This window comes from Anarrhichthys ocellatus, unplaced genomic scaffold, assembly GCF_004355925.1.
Source record: "Anarrhichthys ocellatus isolate YVR2014 unplaced genomic scaffold, GSC_Weel_1.0 scaffold75, whole genome shotgun sequence".
Classification (NCBI taxonomy): Eukaryota; Metazoa; Chordata; class Actinopteri; order Perciformes; family Anarhichadidae; genus Anarrhichthys; species Anarrhichthys ocellatus.
This window is the reverse complement of record NW_022280105.1, coordinates 72,217-95,670: the sequence shown is the minus strand read 5'-3', so window position 1 is coordinate 95,670 and position 23,454 is coordinate 72,217. Positions and strand designations below refer to the sequence as shown.

The following is a 23,454-nucleotide window of genomic DNA, read 5'->3' as shown; positions in this document are numbered from 1 at the left end:
TTATCATTATCTCTTTCAAATTCTAGTGATAATGTCTTTAGGCATAATTGCTAAAGAATGTCCAGTCTTGTTATAAACAGACTTCTCTATATCTTCCCAAAACACAAATGAGAAAGGCAGTGGTGGGCCGTCCAGTGTATGAATGGATATGTCACGATCAGGCTTTGCCATCTGTGTTCTGTGTGTGTCTTTGTGTAGCTCCACACCCTCCTCACTCTACCTGTCAGCCACTCCCTCAGCAACTCCCTTCACCTGCCTCTGATCACTAATCAAGCACTCCCTCATCAGCACAACTCCTCTCACCTGTTCAAGCCACTATTTAAACCCCTGCTTCTCAGTCACTCTTTGCCGGATCATTTCCATGTCTACCCGCCCGTTTGGCTTGTCCTGTTCCCGGGTTCCCACGCCTGCCCTGCCTCGTCCTGCTGGAGTGTCTCAGTTAATATAGTGGTTTGTCAAGGTCTTATTTTCTGTGTGACTGTGCCATTTTTTTCTGTCTCTTGTCTTGTCTGTGGATTCCCTGTGTGTTCTTGTAAGTGTCCTGTTCTGATTTAAGTATTCATTAAATACCTGCTTCACTCTATGTCTGGTCTGGTCTGTGTTTGAGTCCTTCACCACACCCCGTGACAGGATATGGATGGGTGAATGATGACATGTAGTGTTAGAGTGCTTTAAGTGGTCGGAAGACTAGAAAAGCGATATACAAGTACAAGTACATTTACTTCCCAGTCTTCCGACCACTTAAATCCCTGTATTGTACATGTCAACATTCACCCATTTACACACACATTCAGGTGTCATATAAGGAGCCAGGATCCAAGGTAACACACAGATGGCAAAGCCTTCAGGAGCTGTTTGGGGGCTGGATTTAACCACCAAACGTCCACTTAGTGGACGACTCACTCTACCCCCTGAGCTACGGGCGCCCCATACATCTGTTAACTTGATCCCATCCACCTTTAAACATGCCACTTGACCATTAACATTTGGGTAGGCTAAGTGACATTTCATGAATTCCATTTGACCTGAAGGGGTGGCACTTATTACGGAAGCAAATTCTTTAGGTTTGAGCTGGAAAGATTCGGCTCTAAAGAATTTTTTTACAACTGTAAAGATTACCTTTATCATCAAAGTAGTAACAAGTATTCTGCCCCTTTCATTCAGTTCCCTTTAAAGACTTTTATTGCTAACAGTGATATTCTTCCTTCTGTTCTCTCTAAACTATTGGCTATTTCTCTTTTGAGGTAGTGGTGACTATTTTTCTACACAAATTTGATAAATACACTTATTTACAGAACACATTAACAAGGAATGGAGTGAAACTGATGACAGCCCAACCTGGGTCATTATGTCACTGAACCCTCATTGGTGCTAAGATGGAATTCTGACAAAAAGAGCTACTCGCTCAGAATGACCTACCAGTAGCTCATCCTGTCTGGTCTGATGAACCCTCGATACATGAAGCAGTTGAGTAGAGTAGCTCATTCTGTCATGGCCTACCATCTCTGTAAAAAAGCAGTAGCTGTATTTGTCAGAACACCAGAAGTATTCTATATGTATTATTATAATAGAGTATCTTAGTTATTACTAGCTAACCAACCAAACTGTTAATGATATTTAATAATATTCAGGTGTGCTAAAGTTAGCCAGCTCTCTCGATAATGTTTCCGATTATTTTCAGGAGGTGGCATATTCATTGCCAAATAGTATATACCTCTATAAATCTGGACCTTTATAACCTGCTCTTGCTAAATTAGAATGGTGTCACGATGACGTAATGACCCTTCCTTCTTTTTTATATTCCTTGTACAGCCACAGAAGCTGGACAGAATAAAACACACACCTCAAATTATTAAATTACAAGTAACAATGACTAAAACAGAGATAATATGATGGAAGGCCTGGCTCAGAACAAATGGTCCAGCGGGTTTACACAGACATGTTGTTCAGGTAGTCCACAATGTGATATTTGTCATCACATCTAGTAGCTGTCACCATAGTCAGTACAAGCCTTCAGGGTTTGACCTATAGTACTTTGGTTATGTGCAGACTGTGCATGCTTCTGTAACATGTGTTTCTGTTCCATCATCATATCATTCACATAATATTTCATATTAAAAAAACTTTAATTGTTGTTGATAGTTAAGTTTCAACAATTGTATAGTCAATGCAAATGCTATCCAATAAAGTGTTAACTAGTACATAGATAATCTATTATTGTCATCAAAGTCTTAAAAGTGGTTGACAGTATGTGTGTCTGCAGGTATACAAGGTGTGTTCGTGCAGTTTTTGAAAGGTGAGGTGACCCATAATCATATTTTCACTCAGCTAAATTGTTGTTCGTGCACAACAAATATTATGAAAGCTGGTTCAGCAGAAACAGGGACTCACCCTGCTGTTACTCATAAGGAAGTGGGCAGGGCTGCAGGGGAGAATATGAGAATAGTAAACTGTGAAGGAGGAAGAAAGAGGGAATTTTCTTTTAGCCTAGTGACAATGCTGAAAAAGGAGAGTATCACTCTGCTTGAGGTGAAAACTGCAGAGAGGCAGAGGCAGAGAGGAAAAGGAGTTCAGACACTAAACACAGACGGACAGCAGAGAAGACAGTATGGAATGGGTCACTCGTGTAATCTATTTGCACATACCACTTAACCTTATCATTCTGGAAACAGGACATGCCACTGAGAAGGATACCAGGGTTCTGGGAGCTACAGCCCCTGGAGATATCATCATCGGAGGAATCTTTCCCATTCATGAAGACGTAGACAAAGAGAACAACTCATTTGCACCGCAACTACAGCCATGTCTCAGGTGAGATCATTCAATCCAATGCAATAAATGATAAACAGACCATCTTTTTCACTTCACTTTTCACCTAATCCTAAAAGGAGAGTTTAGTCTTGAGAAACCAGGAGATAAACTCATAATATATCCAATATTCTTCAATGGTGGAAGAAGTTATCAGAGCCTTTACTTTGGTTAAATAATAATGATAATAAATAAAAGTAGAATCCTGCACTCAAAATTGAATTAAACTTGTATTTATTTGTGGCAATGCTTATCATGTATTGCTTATTTTTCCCAAACTGGTGATATATTTGTTTGTAAAGTCATAATCTGCATATAACTATTACAAATAGATAAAAATTCACTCCAGAGTGTAATGAAAACATAATTAGAAAAAACAACAACATGATTTAGTAGTCTAAAATGGAAATACTGGCAAAACTACAACATCATTCTAAAGTCAATTAATTAGCAAAAGTAAACTATTGGTAATATTTCCACACAGAACAAAACAACATGTCATCTCCAATAGACTAATTATGATGAGAACACACTGAGGCACCTGGTGTTGCATAGTATCTTTTTAGCAGTGGTAGGCCGTCATGGCCAGCAAGGCCTTCTCTGCTGGCCTAAACAGAATCACAAAGTTATAGCTATTTTATAATTTAATAATTTTTCACAAATACACTATTAGTTTTCTCTTATTTTTCTGACTAGTTAGGGAGTTCAGTATTGTGTTTGTTTGTTCGTAGGCCAGCTGACCTCTTCTTTTCCAGTTAGCATGGGGGTTTTGTTTATTATGTTGGCCTTAGAGACCCTGACGGCTACGCTTCCTTATTGGTTGGTTTGTTCCTGTTCATCTATACTATTAATAAATCTGTCTAATTGCCGCTGCCTTATCCTCTTGGTTTTTGTTAAACTTTTGCCAAGGTTTTCCATCACCTTTATGTTAGTTCCAGTGTACCCCTAGGCACATTATATAGGCCGTAACAGGGTCCTTTAAAACAGAGGTGTGGAGAATGACATTGCCTTTGTAAAATTCCCTGTTTGGCCATTCTGATTTACTGCGCTCCATTAAGATGTGTGCTGGTATGAGGAGGAGCAGGTAGAGAGCCGCTCTGAAAGGCTCTCTTTCTCTTCGTCCCGCACACTCTTGAATATTTGATAGTATTATAATTTTTTTTCCCATTAGCTTATTTTCTCATTGCACAGCTCCTGTCTTCCTCTGTTGCTCTGCTTCCACCCTGCAGCGCTGCTTACAGTGCAGCTTGTTTTAAAGAGAGCTTTTATCCAATCAGATTCAGCCCCTATGTCTCTAGGTAAGGAGAGAGGTCCGATGCCTGCTAGAGAGACTTTGCAGTTTAAGTGAATGGGGACGATATCGTTGATTGTCATAGTCTTCAACCAATCAGATCTTTAGTTTGACATGTTGGGCGTATTCTTTGACGTGCCAGTGGCACCGAGGTAGCCTTCTAAGTATGTCAGCAATAACATGTGCCGTGATTGGTCAGTGGGCCAGTGTGAAATTTAAGGAAGCTGGCAGAAGTTAGTTGGAGTAGTAAGAGTTCAAATTGAAAGATATGGAAGAAATTATAAAATGTTTAAGGTTTTGCTTGGTGTAGTTTATTTATTTTTATGAATGGTGTTCCTGGCTGACAGCGTCGCACATTTTATGGCTGGGAATGTGTTTCATTTTAACTGAGCGTCTTGGTGTTTGGAGTTATGCTACGCTAACCTGAGGACGCTATAGCACAGCAGGACACTATGGTGCTTTTGAAAACTTTTGGAGAAACCCGAGTGGATCGACAGATCAACGAACACGTTCGCAGGGAAACGGAGCTCCACAACCGCGGTCCGCCTGTGGCCGGTCTGTGGCCGGCGGACTGCAACGGCCAGCGGGCACGGCGGCGGAGGTGGGATCCCGGCCCCGCTGTGAACCGGCCGCTGCGAACTGGCCGCCGCGGACCGGCGAAATACAACTGGGGAGGCTCGACTGTCACTGGCATGAATCGAGAAGGACTTCTTACTGGAACTGAAACGATGTAAACTCTTTGTCAACAAAGAAAGGAGGATGGACTTTGTCTTTAAGTGAAAAGCATTCGGTAGGTGACAAACTGCATTTGTTTTTTTACATCTGCAGTAACGTTACTACTGTTCATTTGTCTATCATGTCGTTTTTATGAATAATATTTGAATGGCTTGTGCTCTTGTGTGGTGGAATGTGTGGATCCGCTGCAGGTCTGCTGGATTGATGTGTTGCTTTGTTGTCATATGAATATATGTGACTGGTTCGTATGACTTTGTTGTTGTCATTGTGTTAATTACATTGATTTGACTATGCATTGTCCGTTAATGACGCAGCGTCCCGTCATGCACGGATTCATGTATCTGCACCGTAGCTGTTCAACTGTAGTAGGACAGCACAGAAGGCCCAGGTATAAAATGCACGGCCCGCCACTGGTTTTTAGTAACTTGATTTTTATCAGAAAGTCTTGAAATGGAAATAATATTTCACCCTCTTCCATCCTGTCTCGTATCAGTTCTCCAGTGTATCACATCTTTACACATCTGTACTGTATTCATTACTTGTTTGCACAGGTTTGAAGAAAGAAGCCTGGTGAGGGTGCTGGCTATGATCAATGCTATAGAGATCGTGAATAAATCCCCTCTGCTGGCTGATGTCAACATCACTCTGGGCTACCGGATCATGGACTCCTGCTCTGATGTCAGGACAGCCCTGAAAGCCACAGCAGACTTCACCCAGCGGGCTGACTGCTACATCCGAAGCAACACTTTTGGTCAGCCAGTCATGGCTGTTGTAGGGGCCTCTTCCTCTGAAACATCCATCGCCATTGCCAGGCAACTGAGTCTCAAGATGATTCCTCAAGTAAGTAGTGAGTAACATGAAAATGCTGTTGAATCTTTGAAGGTGCCGGTAGGAGGACAGCATTTAAATGAGACAGTGTTGGCCATTACGTACAACTTGCACCACAGATGAACAGGAACATAACCAGTTGCATACTCTCAGAGTGGAAGTTTATTTGGGAGTGATCACAGAATTATCCCATTTATTGTCTGATTGGAAATTACCTGCACATTAACATTTTACTGTATTTAAATGGTTTTCTGGCAATGTTACATTTACTGTACGTATTTATTTTCGTATTAACATATAGACACTTAACATATAGAAAATGCATTATTCATTATAGTTATTCATACAGATACAAATAAGACTGTTGGGTGCATAACCTTCATCAGCCTGTGGGTTCAGGGTGGCCACTGAGTCACTGAAACATGCTTTGAAAATACACCATTCTATAAATCTAGAATGCAATAGGTGACTACAAGTTGTTCAGGCTATATTTCTGATCATTATTTGATGGTAGTAGTTCACACCTCAGCGTGAAAACTGAACTATCCTGGGAAAATGAGTCAACATGGCTCTGCCGCTATTTTGAGTGGTGTGTCCCAATATCAAATTTGAGAGATACATCAACCAAACCAGAGTATACATACATTCACAGATCTATGTACAGATTACACAAGAAGACATTTTTACAGATATTACAGATAATTAGGCTACAAGGAGCAATATGCATCCTAACGTCTAAGCCATAGACGTTATAGGTTAAAACAAGACAAAACAACAGGTTGACCCCTAAAAAACAGTCACAATGAGTTTATTAGACTTAAGTTGCAACTCAAGACCTAAGCAGAGATGTGATTGTATCATTTATGGCAGATCTCGGATCAGTTTTCTGTAATACATTTTTGATATGGTTGACATACAATCAGGCTGACAATTATTATACACCTGGGGATGCTGTGGCTCATAGTTGGCGCCCTAACCACTTGGCCACCAGGTCTGTCCGTTTTCATGATTATTACTTACCAACTACTTATTTTAACTGGTAAAAACATAACTGCCTTTCTTTTCTCCAGATCAGTTATTCATCAACTGCGGCTATTCTGAGTGATAAGAGCCGCTTCCCTTCCTTCATGAGGACCATTCCCAATGATGAGCATCAGACAGCTGCCATGGTCAGTCTGCTCAGCACCTATGGCTGGAACTGGGTGGGAATAGTTACAACAGATGGAAATTACGGCCAATCGGCTCTTGACAACTTTGTGTCCCAGGCCTCTGAAAAGGGGATATGTGTGGCCTTCAAATCAATCCTACCTCAATCTGTAACCAGTCAGGATGTCTGCTCTGCTATCACGCAGACGGCCAGAACCATCTGCAAGAATCCCAAGGTACAGGTCATTGTGTCTTTTGCCAAGCCGACTCACATGATGTACCTTTACCAAGAGCTGAAGAATCAGACGCTGACAGCAGGACAGAGCATGAAGACGATGAGAAGAGTCTGGTTGGCCAGTGACAACTGGTCCTACTCCAGCTTTGTGAAAGGAAACATAACTCTGGAGGACATAGGACACATTTTGGGCTTCACCTTCAAAAATGGAGACCTGTCATCATTCAGTGAGTACTTGAGCAGACTGGAGGCAGCTGGACATGACTACATAAGGAATAACACTTTCATGCAGGAGTTCTACATGCAGCTAAAAGCCAGTAACGATTCTGGAGAGACTGAACTGGTGTCTAAAGCTGTGAACAGACTTAGAGAACACACTTATGCCGGCACTATCTTTAGTGTTGAGATGGCTGTGAGCGCCATTGCTCAAGCTGTGGCGTCTATCTGCAGGAACAGAGACTGCAAAACCTCAGGCAAAGTGCAACCCTGGGAGGTATTCACATACATGAGTGTGCGTGTTTGTGTGTGTATGCTCTTGTGTTGTATATCTATGGTCCATATGGGTACATTTAAGGGTGAGTTAAGAGTGAGGGTAAGGTTAGGTTGAGATAACAGTTGAGGATTAGGTTTTGGCTGTTGACACATTAAATATGGTACCTTGGTATACTTACCATCACCACAGGTTTGAGACAGTTGGCATTGGACGTTGGTCTCTTTCACACACCCGTGGAGATGTTGGAATAAGTGAAGCTGGATGTGGTCACGAGGTAAAACAGGCTTGTCATGTTTGATCAGAGAGCGCAGCAAAACATGGCTTTTCAGCCGGCTGTTAAGTTACTCTTCGTGGGAATAATTCATTGATGATAGAATACTATGCAGCCCTTTGAGGTTAAGAACTAAGTAAGGGGACTGGATGCAATTAATTCATGGTCTTCTCATAGTAAAGTAGTCATGCATACAGTAAATACACAACAGGTTGTCCTTGCAAATAGTGTGGTTTTATTGACTTATCTAAGGTACTGACTTGGTAATGAAATGTTTCTTGTCTTGAAGGTCCTGAAAGCTTTGTGGATGGAGGAGTTTAAACTTAGAAAAAAGAGCTATAAGTTTGACAGCAGAGGAGACATCAACCTGGGCTATGATGTGACAATGTGGAGGTCAGATGGAGGGAACATCCATGTTCATAATGTTGTGGCTGAGTATCACCCACACAACAACAACTTTACCCGCACAAACCACAGTTCCACCCAACAGCTCCAGGACCTGAAGGTCGGCCCTTCTTCAGCTGTCATTTTGTGTACACACACACACAGAGACCCACACACACATTCTGCAGTCTGTGTGTTTACTCAAAACATTAAGACCATTAAAGCTGACTTAGGCAATACTGAAAAACAGTATTTCAGTTTTAACATTCAGTATAACCAACAATAAGTTGCACAGAATGCAGTAAAAATTAAATCAATCTGATTTACTATACAAGAGAAATAAGCCACAAACAATAAAGTAATCTCACGGTCTCTCCCTGCTCTCCTCAGCACATCATCTCGAAATGCTCCAGTAGCTGCGTCCCCGGACAGTTCAAGAAAACAGCGGAGGGTCAACACACTTGTTGTTATGAGTGCATCAACTGTACTGCAAACTACTACTCTAATAACACAGGCAAGACTGCCCCCCACACACACACACACACACACACACACACACACAGACTTATAGCCATGCTCTGGTTAAGTCTGGTGTGTTTTAGGTGATCATATAATTATTTTTTTTATAATATTAACTATTTGTGCTTACAGTACATGACCAGAAATCCAGATCACACTTCTAGCCTTACATATTTTTCAAACAAGGAACTAAGGAGCAGAAACTAAACTCAGGAGCCAAAAGTTCCCATTGTGCCTTCTTGATTGTGTTTCCACGACATCTGGAGACCCACATCTTGGCCAAATCTGTCCACTAAGTAGTTAAAAATGACAGCTGTGTTTACGTTGCATTTTGCATGGATGAGACAACAAAACAGTCACAGTGCTGTTCTATGTAGTCTAATATTGTGTGACTGTGATGTCTAATTGGACATGGAGAGAGACTGACTCAGCAGGGACCAGGAACTACATTTAGAAATCTGAAATGTAATTATTCTGGTCGAAACACAAGTTGAGCTCCTGAGTTCCAAAAGAGAAGAAAGTTCCTGTGGTGAAAGGTAAAAATCATCCTCTGCCTGTTTCATGCATCAATCAATTGAAATCAATGAATCGGGATAAGCCTGTGCTACTGTAGTTGTCTGTGAAGACAGTGGACACTTTCTTTAACTGTGATAATAACTCTCAAATGACAACAACTCAAATGTGACCTCACAACCCTCATTTGACATCAACATGTGAATGACCCAAACATGTTTGAATCCCTGAGACGTCCACAAGAGTTAGTCGAACTGATGGAGCCTCTCGATGAGAGAAGAAACGTCCTAAAGGCTGAAACAATAAATCTAGTTGCATTTAACTTCCAGTTTCCCTAGCTATTCTCATCACATTATGATGCTTATGTCAAGAACGAGGTTAGCTGGCTTGGAATTCTCTTTGCACAGAGTCAAATCATTTCCTGTGTGTGATTGTTTTGTTCTGTACCTGCTTGTGCTCCTTCACCCCTGCAGATATGGACCAGTGTCTGAGCTGTGACACAAACACAGAGTGGTCTACTGATGGCAGTTCCAGCTGCATCCCCAAAGCCCTACTCTACTTCTCCTGGCAGGATGGCTTCGCTGTGGTGCTCCTAACGTTTTCTGCCCTAGGCATCTTTCTGGCTCTGCTGGTGTCTGCTCTGTTTCTACATCGCCGGGACACTCCTGTTGTAAAGGCTGCCGGAGGGCCACTGAGCCAGGTCATCCTGTTCTCTCTGGTCATCAGTGACATAAGTGCCATGCTGTTTGTAGGCCGTCCCAACAGTTTCCAGTGTAAGGCTCGACAGGTGCTCTTTGGCATCAGCTTCACTCTGTGTGTCTCCTGCATCCTGGTCAAGACCCTGCAGATCCTGCTTGCCTTCCAGGTGGACCCTGGGACGCAGGAGGTTCAGCGAAGGCTCTACCAGCCTTACCTCATTGTCAGCATCTGTGTAGCCGTACAGGCAGCTACCTGCGTCTGCTGGCTGGTGCTAAAAAGCCCATTTAATCACGTCATCAGGCATCCAACCACTCTGCTGGAGGACTGTCATGAGGGCTCATATTTGGCCTTCGGGTTGATGCTGGGCTACATAGCTGTCCTGGCTTTAGTGTGTTTCATCTGCGCCTTCAAAGGACGCAAATTGCCACAGCAGTACAACGAGGCAAAGTTCATCACCTTCAGCATGCTGCTTTACCTCATCTCCTGGCTGCTTTTTGTTCCTGTCTACGTCACCACTTCAGGAGTGTACCTGCCGGCTGTGGAGATGGTGGTCATTCTCATCTCCAACTACGGCATCCTCAGCTGTCATTTCTTCCCAAAGTGCTATATAATCCTTTTAAAAAAGGAACACAACACCAAGAGTGCTTTTAGGAAGAATCTGTATGAATACTCCAGCAAAACCACAGACTCCGTCTCTGTGTCTGGTAACAAACTGCAGAGACTGGACTAGCTGCACCAGTTTGCACAGAGGTTCAATCAAACACTGCCTCAGAAGAAGCACCAGCATATAAACCACCATTATTAAGGGTTGACAAGAAATTATTCATATTGAACTATACATTTTTTTATTGTAAAGAATATATATTTACAAGATCTGAGCCTCCATTTCTGTGTATTCCAAAGTATGTCAGACGTTTTTCTTCTAATGTTTCATTTATCCTAATAAATATGGATATATTACAAAAAAACAAGCCGAAATTTACTTGGAAATCTTGGGAAAAAACTAGTCCGAAAACATAGCAGCTGGATTATTGATCCTCTAATTGGTTTATTTATTATTTAGTCTTTTCTTGAACAGCAACAGCAGAAATGTTTAAATAACTAATTATTGTAGACTATACTATTTAAATGCCAACAACGAATGTAAATTTGAGAACATTCCTATAGGGAGGAGTATATTTGGTGTTGAACACCTTGGTCATCTCCCTACAGTCAAGAAATAATTATTGTTAAGGTGTGTCAGCTGGAGTGGTAATGGGACTAGCAGCTTCAACCATAGACACAAAAATGCTACATTACGCATCTTGGATTAGAGCATAATAATCCAATACCTCGTTAAGGCCCATTGACTGAAGTTTATCTAAAGTGTCAATCGAAAAGAACTTCCTTTGGCATATTATTCTTTACATATCTCCCCCTCTTGGCAAGTCATGTGTTTAATGGCCTGGAGTTGTAGAAAGGAGATTGGGTGTGAAAATCCTTCGATATAACGAGCAACAGAATAGATCACATCGTTTGTGCCTGATGGAGCTCTTGTGCTCACTAATCCTCTGTTTCAGCATGCGTGTAGTTTCACCTATGTACATTTCTTTTGTTGATTTATCTGAAAAAAAAAGTTTTCAGAGTTGCATGCTTGTACTTTTTTCTCTCCCACAAAACCACACAACAGTTACACCTTCGCAAATTTGTTATTGCAGGTGCACAAATCCTATTCACAAACTAAGAAACTCACAAGTTCACATTTCTGCTACAGTTACTGCCGTGAATATGGTGCAAAACACATTCACACACCTGTATCAAAAAATGTGAAGTCACGGAAAAAAACATGTTTTTTTATGTATGTTTTCTATGCTGTAGGCTGCTAGATGTTTATTTGTGTTAAGGTAGAAGTAAAGCTAAGCTTTGCTATTTCATCTAGCTTTACTTAGCAAATGATTGCTAGTTTCCTGTCATTCAGGAGTATGGCCAAGGCTTCATAATGTAATGTTACTGTGTTTGTGTGCGTTTGTATGTGTGTGTGTGCGTGCGTAATGTTCACACAGGCAGATGCCTGACCGTACCGTCATATATATATATATATGTATATATATATATATACATACATACAATCACATATTTTTATATCTCGTATATATATATAACTGCCTGTTAGGGTGAGAGGATAAACAGCCTCAGGTGCTGCTCATTATCAAGTTTCATCCTCCACTCTGAAAATCCCCACCAAGACCAATATTTGATGACTGCAGGCAGAATAAGAGCTCAACAGAAACTTGAGGATTGTAAACTCCAACCTGTTCCGAGTAATTGGATATAAGTGAGCTGACATTCCAGAGTTGTGTAATCTATTGTCACTGATACTCAAGGATATAATTAAGTTTAACAATAAACAAAAGTGAAGAGAGAGCAGGACAGCAGAGGTAAACATTTTATGTCAGGAGTTTCGAAGTTTTCCATTCTGTTGTTTGATCTACGAGGAAAATGAAGGCACAAAAGAAGTATGTCAACCTTTGCGCAACCTCTGCTCCGGTTTGAAAACCCACAGACTCTCCCTTCACTTTTGCCGAGTAGCTGGGAAGCAAGACACAGATACTTCTTGGGTATTGACTTGTATTTTGGCAGTGTTTCTTCATGGACAAATTGTAATCTATAATATACATTTACTGCCACTAGACAACTTCCCTGATAACCTTTCTCTCTGCTCTGATTGCCAACACCTGTCTCTCTCTCTTTTTCTTGTTAACCACACACTCACTATATTAATATTACAGCAAGAGGAAGATACTAATGATCTGCTAAACAAGCCTTTTACAAAAACAGAACTTAGCCGATGTCTCAAGAAAACCAAAATGTCGGCACCAGGCAAGGACCAGATTTGTTATCTTACGTTAAGCAATCTAAGTGAATCTTCTAAGGATATATTACTCGAATTATATAATAAAGTTTGGGAGGGTGGGAAATTGCCTCAAAGCTGGAAGGAGGCCATTGTAGTCCTGATACGCAAGCCCGGTAAAGATTGTACGAACCCAGGAACTATAGACCAATAGCGTTAACATCAAATATCTGCAAAATAATGGAGAAAATGATAAATGAAAGATGAATATATTATATAGAAAGTAAAGGATATATATCCAAATACCACAGTGGTTTCAGGAAAGGGAGAAGTACATTAGATCCAGCTTTAAGTTTAGAACATGAAATTAGGAAAGCACAGATAAACAAGGGAAGTGTTGTGGCTGTCTTCTTTGACATAGAGAAAGCATATGATGTGATGTGGAGAGAAGGGTTACTAATTAGACTCTGCAAGTTGGGTATTAAGGGTCGAATGTATAGATGGATAAAGGATTTTTTATTAAAAAGATGTATAGAAGTCAGAGTAGGAAAGAACTATTCGGGAAAGTTTGGTATTGAAAATGTAACACCGGAAGGTAGTATTGTCAGTCCATTACTATTCTTCATCACGATAAATGATGTGTTGAGTGAAATTGACAGAGCCATTTTGAAGGTAGAAGAAGGTACATTTTCAGAAGATAAGACAAAGACAATGTTCTTTACAAGGAGACAAATTGGTAGTGAAGTAAAACTATATAATCATGAATTGGAGAGAGTAAAACACTTTAAATATTTAGGTTTGTGGTTTGATGAAAGGATCACATGGCTAATATTAATAAAGTAGAGAATAAATGTAAAAAAGTATTAAATATAATGAGGTGTTTGGTGGGAAATGAATGAGGGGCAGAACTGCTTTGAAAGCCGTATACAGTGGATTCATTAGATCTATATTAGATTATGGTTGTGCACATCTGTCAAAAAACTGGATATTATTCAATATCAGGCAAAGAGAATATGCACCGGTGCCTTTAAAACAACCCCAGCGGCTGCATTACAGGGTGAAATGCCACTAGAACTAAGAAGAACACAGCTAGCTTTGAGCTATTGGGCAAATCTACAGGGACACAGTGAAGAACATCCAACACAGGAAACGTTAAAACCTTGCTGGGAAAAGGAGAAGAGGGAGACAAGAAGCTTTGGTGGACAGTAGCACAGAAAGCAACAGAACTTAACATATAGCTAAATTAAACTTCAGTCCAACAGTCCCGTTACCAACAATAGCACCGTGGATACTTCCTGACGGTAGAGCGGATCATTTCAATTGGCATACAATACAGGCACATATCGACAGTTACCACAGTTATATCCAGGTTTTCACAGATGCATCAAAGAATTTAGGAAACAAGATAGGATTGGCATTTATTGTTCCAGAATTTAATATTAAAATAGGTGAAACGATCACTGAGGGACTATCAGTGTACACAGGGGAAATGCTGGCAATAATGTTAGCACTACAGTGAATAGAGGACACAAGACCATTGAGGGCAATCATTTGTTCAGACTCAAGCTCATCATTAGCCAGCTTACAGAACAGCCATTCAGACAGTAGACCAGACATCCTTATAGAAATACAACAAACATTACACAGAATTCAAATGATGGGTCTGACAGTCATATTCCTATGGGTACCAGCACATATGACATAGGTCAAAGGAAATGAAATGGCAGATAAAGCTGCAAAAGAGGCCACAAAAAATAGCTGTACTAATGTTGCAGTCAGCTTCAGTAAATCAGAAACAAAAAGTATCATTAAACAGAGGTTGAAGGAAAGGTGGCAGAAGCAATGGGAAGAAGACAGGAAAGGACGATGGTGTTACTGAGTTCAGAGGAAAGTGGGAGACATGAGATGTGCAGGAAAGAACAGGAGAGAGGAAACGGTAATATCAAGGCTTAGATTTGGACATACAGGCCTAAATGGTATGCTTCAGAAAATAGGTAAACACGAAACAGGAAAATGCGACTACTAACATGTTATTGTGCAATGTCAGAAATATGAGCAGGAAAGAGGGCAGCTGATTAGAGACCTCGGCAAGATGAAGGTACGGTTGGATATAGTGGATATTCTGCAAAATAACTCAAAAAGTGAGTGTTATCAAGTATTATTTCAATATCTTAGATTCATTAATATTATTAAGAAAATATGAGCCCGTTGTTTTGTTTTTGTTTTGTTTCTATTTTCTTTTTCATTTAATTGTCATATAAGTACTAGGTATCCTGATCCACACTCCATACCAGTTGGTGGCGGTAATGCACCAATTCATTGTTTGCCAACCGCCAATAAACCTCAAAAAAGAGGAAGAAGAAGCTGCCGACAGGTGACGGAAGTGGCGTAAGGTGTTGTTGACGCGAGGCGTTAGATGGGAAAGTTAGAGATTGTAGCTTTGTTCTTCTACATCAGTGGTAGTAGCTAGTGGCTACCAAGCACCCGTACGCATTTTCAGGTCCACTAACGTTAGATCTTCAGTGGGTAAGAATCAGTTGTTGTCATTGCAGCTAACGTTAAATACAGTTAACATTACTTCCGAGATATCTGACACATTCCAGCATTAACTAAATAGTTAGCCGCAAAACTAGTTTAGTTATTGACCAGAAATGATCATACATTTTGTTCAGTTGCACGGAGAGATGCAACTAAAACTCAGTCATGCAAAGTACATGGATTAACACAGCTGGTTCATCAACAGCTTCGATATCCAGGTCATACTTAGCTTGTAACGTTACAGCTAACATGAGCTAGTTTTTGGAAAGGAGTTTGGCATGACCTCCTAGCTAACGTCACCTGTGCTGCTTAACAGAACGTACAACGGAGATCTCCCAAATACGATAGGACCAACGTTGAGCTGTCATTACGTACATTATCTCTTCAAATGTCTTTGAGGATGCCATAAAAGTGACTTTGTTGTCCAATTTCCAAGTTGTACTGCGCATCAAAAATCCAGACATGCTCGTTAAATAGTCATAATAAAGTAGCATTAGTGAAATTAACATCAGACTTTCACAATCCTCGGTCAGTTTGAATCGGTAGCTATTTATCAGATAGAGATGTGTGGCTCAATCAAACACCTGCTTCTTAGTGAAGGAGTGTGGCAGGGATGTTGGGTCCAGTCCTGCTGACCACTGTAGTAGTGGTCCGGTGGTGTAGTATTTGCTCCGTCTTGAATAATTAGGATGGGATTGTGTTTGTATTTAATTACTTGGCTTGCTGTCATTAATTTGCACTATATAACTTTGTAAAACATTGACAATATTATATTGATACAATATGTTTTCACATACTCTCCACTGCATTTTATATAACATATGTTGATCTTTCCTGCCAGACAAACATGTATGTATTTAAGAACAGTCCGTTGTTAGAAAATTGCCATTTTTGCTGCTCTGGATCTCTGATTTGTTTTTCTCTGGACTCGCTCTGGTGATTGGCTGATTCTTCACAAACCCTGTATCAGACCTGATCCAGGAAAGACAGCTTGTCATGGTCTTATAATGCGTAGGGCTGGTTGTATGACAGAGATATGACTATGGGATTGGTACACATTATAGTTAGTATTGCATTTTGTATTTTGTCTACCTACCCATTGACTGCGGATGGAAGATAGCTACTTGGTATGGTGAGTGTGTGTTCTTCACCCTGACACAGACACAATGGCGAGTCCAGGAAAAGACAACTACAGGATAAAAAGCTATAAGAACAAAGCGTTGAATCCTCAGGAGATGCGTCGAAGGAGAGAGGAGGAAGGAATCCAGCTACGCAAACAGAAAAGAGAAGAGCAGGTAAACTCTGTCTCATCTTGATATGATGGAAAGTGGCAGCACACACAGCTCCAAATCTTGAATCGTGTATTGGGTGCACTTTAGTGTTAGAGATCAAAGAAACAAAACACCGGCACAGATAAAGGGTCCTCTTCCTCACTGTGGGCAAAACCGAATGTGCATCAGCTAGAAGCCATCATCATCTGATTAGTTTCTTTTTTCTCTGTCTCATCTTGAATTACTTGATTAAAACCCCTTCTACATTAAATTTGAAGTTTGAAACAGTGCATTAAAGAAAGGCTTCCCACATTTGTTAAAGCAACCTTAAATGCCCAAATGTAATATTTTTGAAAATCAAAACTTTCACAGCTATGACTCAAAACATCAACAGTGGTGTATTTCAGATTTGGGGCATTTGGTTCCCCACAATGCTAGTGAGTTTATATTCAGTATGTGTGTGCTTGAAAAGTATTACAATAACATGTCAGACAGATTACTGCTGTCTTTAGTTTTCTGCTTGGGAAGTGACATCAGTGGATTGGCCTTGTATAAATCAAACTACTTGTATTCATTCAAGTGTCTAAAAGTCTGTGAAAAATCTTAAAATGCTTTACATCGTGTTTTCATAATTCAGGGCCTTAAATGGTCTCAATTAAGATTAAACTTTTCTGCATTTGTTTATGTGCTGTTGTGTTCACTGGTCTGTTCATCAAGCCAAGGTGCTAAATAAAAACAGCTGTTTAATCATGTGACCTTGCCTCTTTGCCCACAGCTGTTCAAAAGGAGAAATGTATGTGCACCTTTAAATAATGAGTCAATGCTGGAATATCCAATCCAGGATCCAGACATCAGCTCCACGGTACCTGTTGCAGGTGTAAGTGTTTACTACTGTTGTGTTGTGACCTGCTATTCATAGCTTAAGTCCCAATATCAAACTTATCAATCTTGGCTCTTTTTCTGTACTTGGCTACAATCTGAACATGATTATGATCTTGAATATTTATCATGTTTTGATATTTATGCAGGATGAGGTCATAACTCCAGATATGATTCGGATGATTTTCTCCGGAGACCCAGACCAGCAGCTAATTGCTACACAAAAATTTAGGAAATTACTCTCCAAAGGTTTGTGTTGCATCTCCTGAATTTAGATTTATTTACATCATTTATTTGATCTGAAGTTTAAGTAATCATCTCACAGCTTTAATTCAGCATCTGTTGTACCACTCTGTCACTGATTAATATAATAGCGATTAAACTGAGCCAACTTTTGAGATTCTCACTTCATCACAACTGAACAGACTGTTTGACAAAGAAACTCTGCAAAAACACCACGACATTAAACACTAAATATGAAACTTTTAAATGAAAGTAATGAAAAACAGATGCAATGCAAGAGATCTTGATATTTTTGAGGACTACATAAAGATTGGGTGACTAACTAAAGCCCCTTCAGGCAAATTTGTGATATTGGGCTATATAAATCTAATTGTGTCAATATTATATTGCAATTTGATGTTAAATCCACTTAAATGTACACTTTCTACCGGACAAAAGGGTACACTGATTTCTAATCTCTTTTTGTACATTAGTTGATGAGAAATACTGCCTTCTTTCAATCCTGCCATCAATGAGATCTGTTCTGTTTTTCTGTCCAGAGCCCAATCCACCCATAGATGAGGTAATTTCCACTCCTGGTGTTGTGATTCGTTTTGTGGAGCTCCTTAAGAGGAGTGAAAACTGCACACTGCAGGTAAGAGCTTCACAACACAGCACAAGGCCTGTTGTTTGATGAGCTGCAATCAGTTTTATATGTAGGTCTGGATTCTCCCTCCCTTCTCCTTGTGGAGGTTCAGTAACATTTCCGCACATAAGGGGGTTGGGGGAGCCAGAAAGTTTCCGAACAGCAGGCAGCCTTACTGAGAAAAAAAAAAAAAAGCTGTGTGCTCATGAGTGCCAAGTTCTGCAAGCAATACCTCTGAAGGCAGCTTTATTTATACTGTGCATTTCAATTCATTTATGACGTGCTTTTTAACCGCAGAATTGTTACACGTACCCGTGTTCTTATAATAGTGAATTCCATTGTCCTCATAAATTGAAGGTGCGTGCCAGTTGGTCCTAACCTGCATAGGTAAACGCTCTATCAATCCCCATAAAAGGGCATGAGACTGCAGGGCCATGCAGGATTTGAAAAGAGAGAAGTTAAGGCCATGTCCACATTGCTCTGTTTCCATTTGAAAACGCATATGTTTTGCTACGTTTACACTGAGTGTCCACACTACACCGGAGTTTTAGAGCACCGTAAACAGATAAGTTTGAAAACGCTCCCGAGGTCGGATAAGTTTGAAAAGTCCGCGGTTGCGTTTTCGTGTGGATGGCTACGATTAGAAACGATGACGCCCACACCCGCGTTCTCTACTTGATTGGTTCTTAGCAGTCATGACGTGTCCTTCCCTGATTCGTCACGTCTATCGCGTGACCGTTACCCGGAAGCTCACAAACGACAACATTGAATACCGATCGACTACCAGGTTAATTTAACATGGACAACTGATTAGAGTTGACCTTGTTGTCTTTACTAGCAGCTGTTGTTCAGTTAAAGTCTGCATTATTACGGAGGAAGCAGCTCTTTTGAGCGATCAGTGAGCGGCGTGTCCAGCGGCGTTATCAGACCTATGGAGCGGCCGTCTGAAGTCACAGTTAGCGGCTTTAGGGGGGGTGATGGACACAAAACTGAGGACTTTCCTGTCCTTATTAATGCTTATTTTGTTCTGCACAACTATTGTGAAGTCCACACACATAAACTATAAAGGAACAAAACATGAATTGCTCTCCAGTTTGGCGTTGTCGGCCCTACGAAGCGGCCGTCTGAAGTCACTGTTAGCAGTAAATGCTATTCAGTAGGACAGATAGTTAAGCCACCAGCAGAGCTACGAATGAGAACAGACAACAACAACACCGAGGAAACAAGTGAGAGACGTGTGATGACCACATTTATGGACCCATAATCTAGCAAACTGTTACGTGTAAGTGTTGATTTTAAAGTAAATTTGATATGTGAGAGAGAGATAGAACAAGACCTGCAGCTCTGTAACTAAGTCTGAAAAATAAAACTTCTAAAACTTTCCACGAACTGTGTCTTTTGAGTTCATAGAGGAAGATTTTAGAGAAGATCTTAAGTATCAAACACGACCTTTCATTATTAAAGACTACTTTATTACTCTGTCATATATTTTTTTTTTTTACTAAGCAACCAATCTACTTCCTGTTTACATCGACACCCACGCGCATGCCCAGTGTATGTGAAGAGTCACGTGATATTCGTTTTCAGGCGTGTTAGTATAGACGGAGATCAATTCGAAAACGGTGCTGAAATGCCGTGTGGACGGAGATTGTTTTTGTTTGAAAACTCCATTTACGTTTAGAAACGGAGTAGTGTGGATGTACTCTATGAATGCCCAAACGAAAGTCTAAAGATGGTGGAACACCAGACCAAAGTTTAGAACATTTGGAAATCAGCAAATCAGTGTCATGGCAAAACATGAACTTTCCTGCCATGCCAAAGCAACGCCGTTTAATGAAAACCCATAAGCTCTGCAATTTAGCATATCGAACATCTTGAGATTTTGCTCCAGGAGAAGTTTCGAAAAGTTCTATACCTAAAAAAATCCCAACATCGTCAGAGGTATGGACTAATCCTTCGCATTTAAGTGTCCCATTAGGAGGAGGTTATACCAACCAGAAATTCAAAATGGCCGACTTCTTGTTGGGCGGAGCTAATTAATGCCGATGGCAAATGTGTTTGAAATCATGAGGCTGATGTGTGTACAACATTTCAAGAATATCTGGGTGACTATGTCTCAACCAAGGCCTTCCAGACATTAAGAGGTGCTATGACGCAAGCTAAACACGCATGAACCCAAGCCCTAAATCTTCTCCCCAATGTTCACAGGTTTTGATGTGTGCACCAAGTTTCGTTTTCGAGTAGATCAACGGCCTCGAAAAGGAGTTTAAATTTTCCGTGCATACCAAGCCCCTCAAATATGCCATTGCTCGACGCTGGATGACACAGCTGGGCTTTTTTTTACCGGCAGACAGTGAGGGTGCTAGTTAGATGCATGGCGCTGGAAATTACATATTATTAATAATAATAATAATACATTTTATTTATGTAGCGCTTTTCATAAAACTCAAAGACACTTGAGAAAATATTGCAGATTTTACACCACTTTCTGTGTTCACTATGTGGCGCTATAGATCACACACACTATTTTGATATCATGTTGCTTTATATCATCTGTAGATCACACCATGTCAATTTCTTGTAAATCGTATGATCTTTGTCACATGAGGCGGATTTCCTGTCCAGTAGGTGACGCTATGACTACAACTCAATATGGGTGTGTAGATGTCTTCAGGCCTAGACTCCAGCATGTGCAATTTTGGGCAGATTGGAATAAGTAAATTCAAGTTACTACAGCATCCTCGCTCGTCACAGCATCCCAACAATCTTGAGATTTCGCTGAACAAATTTGAGATGCATCGGGGACGAGGAAAAATATCGCAGAGCAGGAACATTATTACGTGAGTTGGAGAAGTCATTTCACAAGACGATCTCCGAAAAGAGAAAAATATTCAGAGAGTCCAGAGCCTTTAACCAAGAATGGACAGACTCGTTTAAGTGAATTCTTCCCACGGGAAGCACCTCTTATACTTCTTTAACAGCACGGCCTGCATGGGATGAAACAGGATGTTCCAGTACACAGGCCCCCACCTTTGATCACTCTCTTTATAACTCTGTACGAATTGTAATGTGTAGTGCACACTTCTACGGAGTCTGAGTGACTCCGTGTAACTGTGCCTCTTCTTTGGCCGGAGAATAAATACTTTTAAAAGAAAAGTTCTGTTTGGCAATATTCTTAATTTCAGCTTGAAAAAGACTCAACAGCGGGTAAAATAATTGTTCCACCACAGTGAGTAACCTATTGTTTTTGTAAAGATTATTATTAGGGCCCGAGCACGAAAGTGCCAGCACCGAATGGTCCCTGCTGCTTCTCAAATGGCCCTACCAAAAATAACTTGCACCAGTGAAAGAATATTTTTTATCTCTCATTGTCACTTCAGCAGTAAAAAATGTACAATGTTCCATATTGCTTGATCCATTGCTTTCTTTCCAATAGTTTGAGGCAGCCTGGGCGCTAACCAACATCGTCTCAGGTACCTTCTTGCACACCAAGGCGGTGATTGAAACGGGAGCTGTTCCCACTTTCATTGAGTTAATGAACTCTGACTACGAGGACGTCCAGGAACAGGTGAGAGCCTACAACACAACAAATTAGACACGGCTGTAAATGTCATTGTTAGGGATTTAATGGTTTGTGTATTCATACCGAACTATCACAGTTCGAGGGTCACGGTTCAGTGCAGGCAGTTGTTGGCAACAAAAAGGAGCGTGTTTGAGTTATCAGCATTTAAGAAAACTAAAATATCTACATCAATAGCATTTTTAGTCAGTAAAATTATTATAATAAAATTATAATAACGGGGCACCACCCTGCAAACAGGGACCAATAACCAAACGATAAACTAAGTCTCATAATTAGTGTTCATTCACAATGTCAGTAGTCAAAGTACTATTCTACATTCAGAGTGAAAGAGGTTTAAGTTCGAGCAACAGACCACATATCAGCTATTATCACAATACACATGCACAAAGTAATCACAGACAGCTGCTCTTAAAATACATACCTGCAAACTTGTCGCTTTTCCGCGAAATTCGACGTTTTGAATCAAAACATGTCATCCACGTGAATCGTGTAGATCCATAGAGTTTTTATTTTTTGTTGGGGGTGGGGGTCAACTGGTCAGCCAGATTGGAGTGAGACGAGGAGAAAAGGTGACGTTGTGATCTTCGCAATAGAACATCTTTCACGTATAGAGTCTTGGCCAATCAGCGTTAAGATGTCTACACCATCTTCATTTCCCTCCGTTACAGTTTAAGTTACGTTATGTTCCGTTACCGTTCAGACTTGCTGGGTTAAGTTAACGTCCACTGCATGCAGAACTTTGTCGACTGTTAACGTTCGTCATCATCGCGATTGAGTGAAAACCTTCCCCCTGGCCTAGAAGCAACATGGGCTCAATGGAAAACACTAAACCGCCTCAGAACAAGAATGGGACGATCAAAGGCTGCTCTGGTCAGATGGGGCTACAAGGCTGGCCCAACCACATGTGAATGTGGAGAAGCAGACCATACTATGGAGCATTGCCTTGTCTGCCCTCTACTACCCAACCCTTGCAACTCAAAAGACCTTGCAGTGTTCAATAAAAATGCAAAGGACTGTGTAAAGAAATGGGAAACTGTCATATAACCATCACGCTTCAGTGAAACGAAAAGAAGAAGATCGCGTTTTAGGAGGAAAAAACGTAACGTGAAGAAACATGCCCCCCGTGTTCCGGTTCAGTTCACGCGGTCACTCGTTAATGTTTAACCGGAAAAACAGCGGATCTGGTTGCAGTTTTTTTTTTTTTTTAACTCAAAGTAGAATGAGGCGATTTCATGGTGATAACTTTTATGACCACAATGATGAGGCCCAGATACTGATGAGATGATGTGGTCAAAGAGCTTCAGGGAGAGGAGGCTGTTTGTGTAGAGCAGCTTGACGCAGAGCTGAGATGTGAGTGGAGCTGGGCCTGGATAAAGGTGGAGGTCTAAACAGACGTGAGTACAGCTTCCTGCTGTGACAGTATTTTTAAATACATTGATAAGGCAGGGCATGCTAAATGCAGCCTCTGCTCCAAGGAGATAAACTACAGCAACAAGGGCTCACATGCCCTCTCATCACACTGCCAGACACTGTTCACTGTATGACCACAGCCAGTGTACTTCC

The 23,454-nt window shown here is 40.8% G+C and overlaps 2 protein-coding genes across 3 annotated transcripts in view; both read left to right on the top strand.

Moving 5' to 3' along the window:
* The first annotated feature begins 5,212 nt into the window (after positions 1–5,212).
* gprc6a (G protein-coupled receptor, class C, group 6, member A) lies at positions 5,213–11,968 on the top strand. The gene is made up of 5 exons (XM_031873845.1): positions 5,213–5,674; positions 6,733–7,536; positions 8,097–8,312; positions 8,582–8,705; positions 9,697–11,968. The coding sequence occupies exons 1-5, from the start codon at positions 5,285–5,287 to the stop codon at positions 10,650–10,652; spliced, it is 2,490 nt and encodes an 829-aa protein (XP_031729705.1). The 5' UTR covers positions 5,213–5,284; the 3' UTR covers positions 10,653–11,968.
* A 3,150-nt stretch (positions 11,969–15,118) lies between these two features.
* The window catches only part of LOC116397909 (importin subunit alpha-6), a 32,881-nt gene continuing 24,545 nt past the window's right edge, over positions 15,119–23,454 (top strand). The window contains exons 1-6 of one of the 2 annotated variants that reach the window (XM_031873819.1): positions 15,119–15,278; positions 16,452–16,585; positions 17,337–17,438; positions 17,590–17,689; positions 18,223–18,317; positions 21,745–21,876. In XM_031873819.1, the coding sequence (XP_031729679.1) occupies positions 16,457–16,585; positions 17,337–17,438; positions 17,590–17,689; positions 18,223–18,317; positions 21,745–21,876 (558 nt within the window). In that variant the 5' untranslated portion in view covers positions 15,119–15,278; positions 16,452–16,456. Of the gene's footprint in view, positions 16,586–17,336; positions 17,439–17,589; positions 17,690–18,222; positions 18,318–21,744; positions 21,877–23,454 lie in introns of both variants that reach the window. The other variant, XM_031873818.1, reaches the window with a different exon arrangement.

Excerpts from the sequence above, each read along its gene's own strand:
- gprc6a (XM_031873845.1), top strand. The coding sequence starts at position 5,285 with ATGGAAATAATATTTCACCCTCTTCCATCCTGTCTCGTATCAGTTCTC. Across the intron at positions 7,537-8,096 it reads GCAAAGTGCAACCCTGGGAG|GTCCTGAAAGCTTTGTGGAT; the intron begins GTATTCACATAC and ends CTTGTCTTGAAG. Across the intron at positions 8,313-8,581 it reads AACAGCTCCAGGACCTGAAG|CACATCATCTCGAAATGCTC; the intron begins GTCGGCCCTTCT and ends TGCTCTCCTCAG.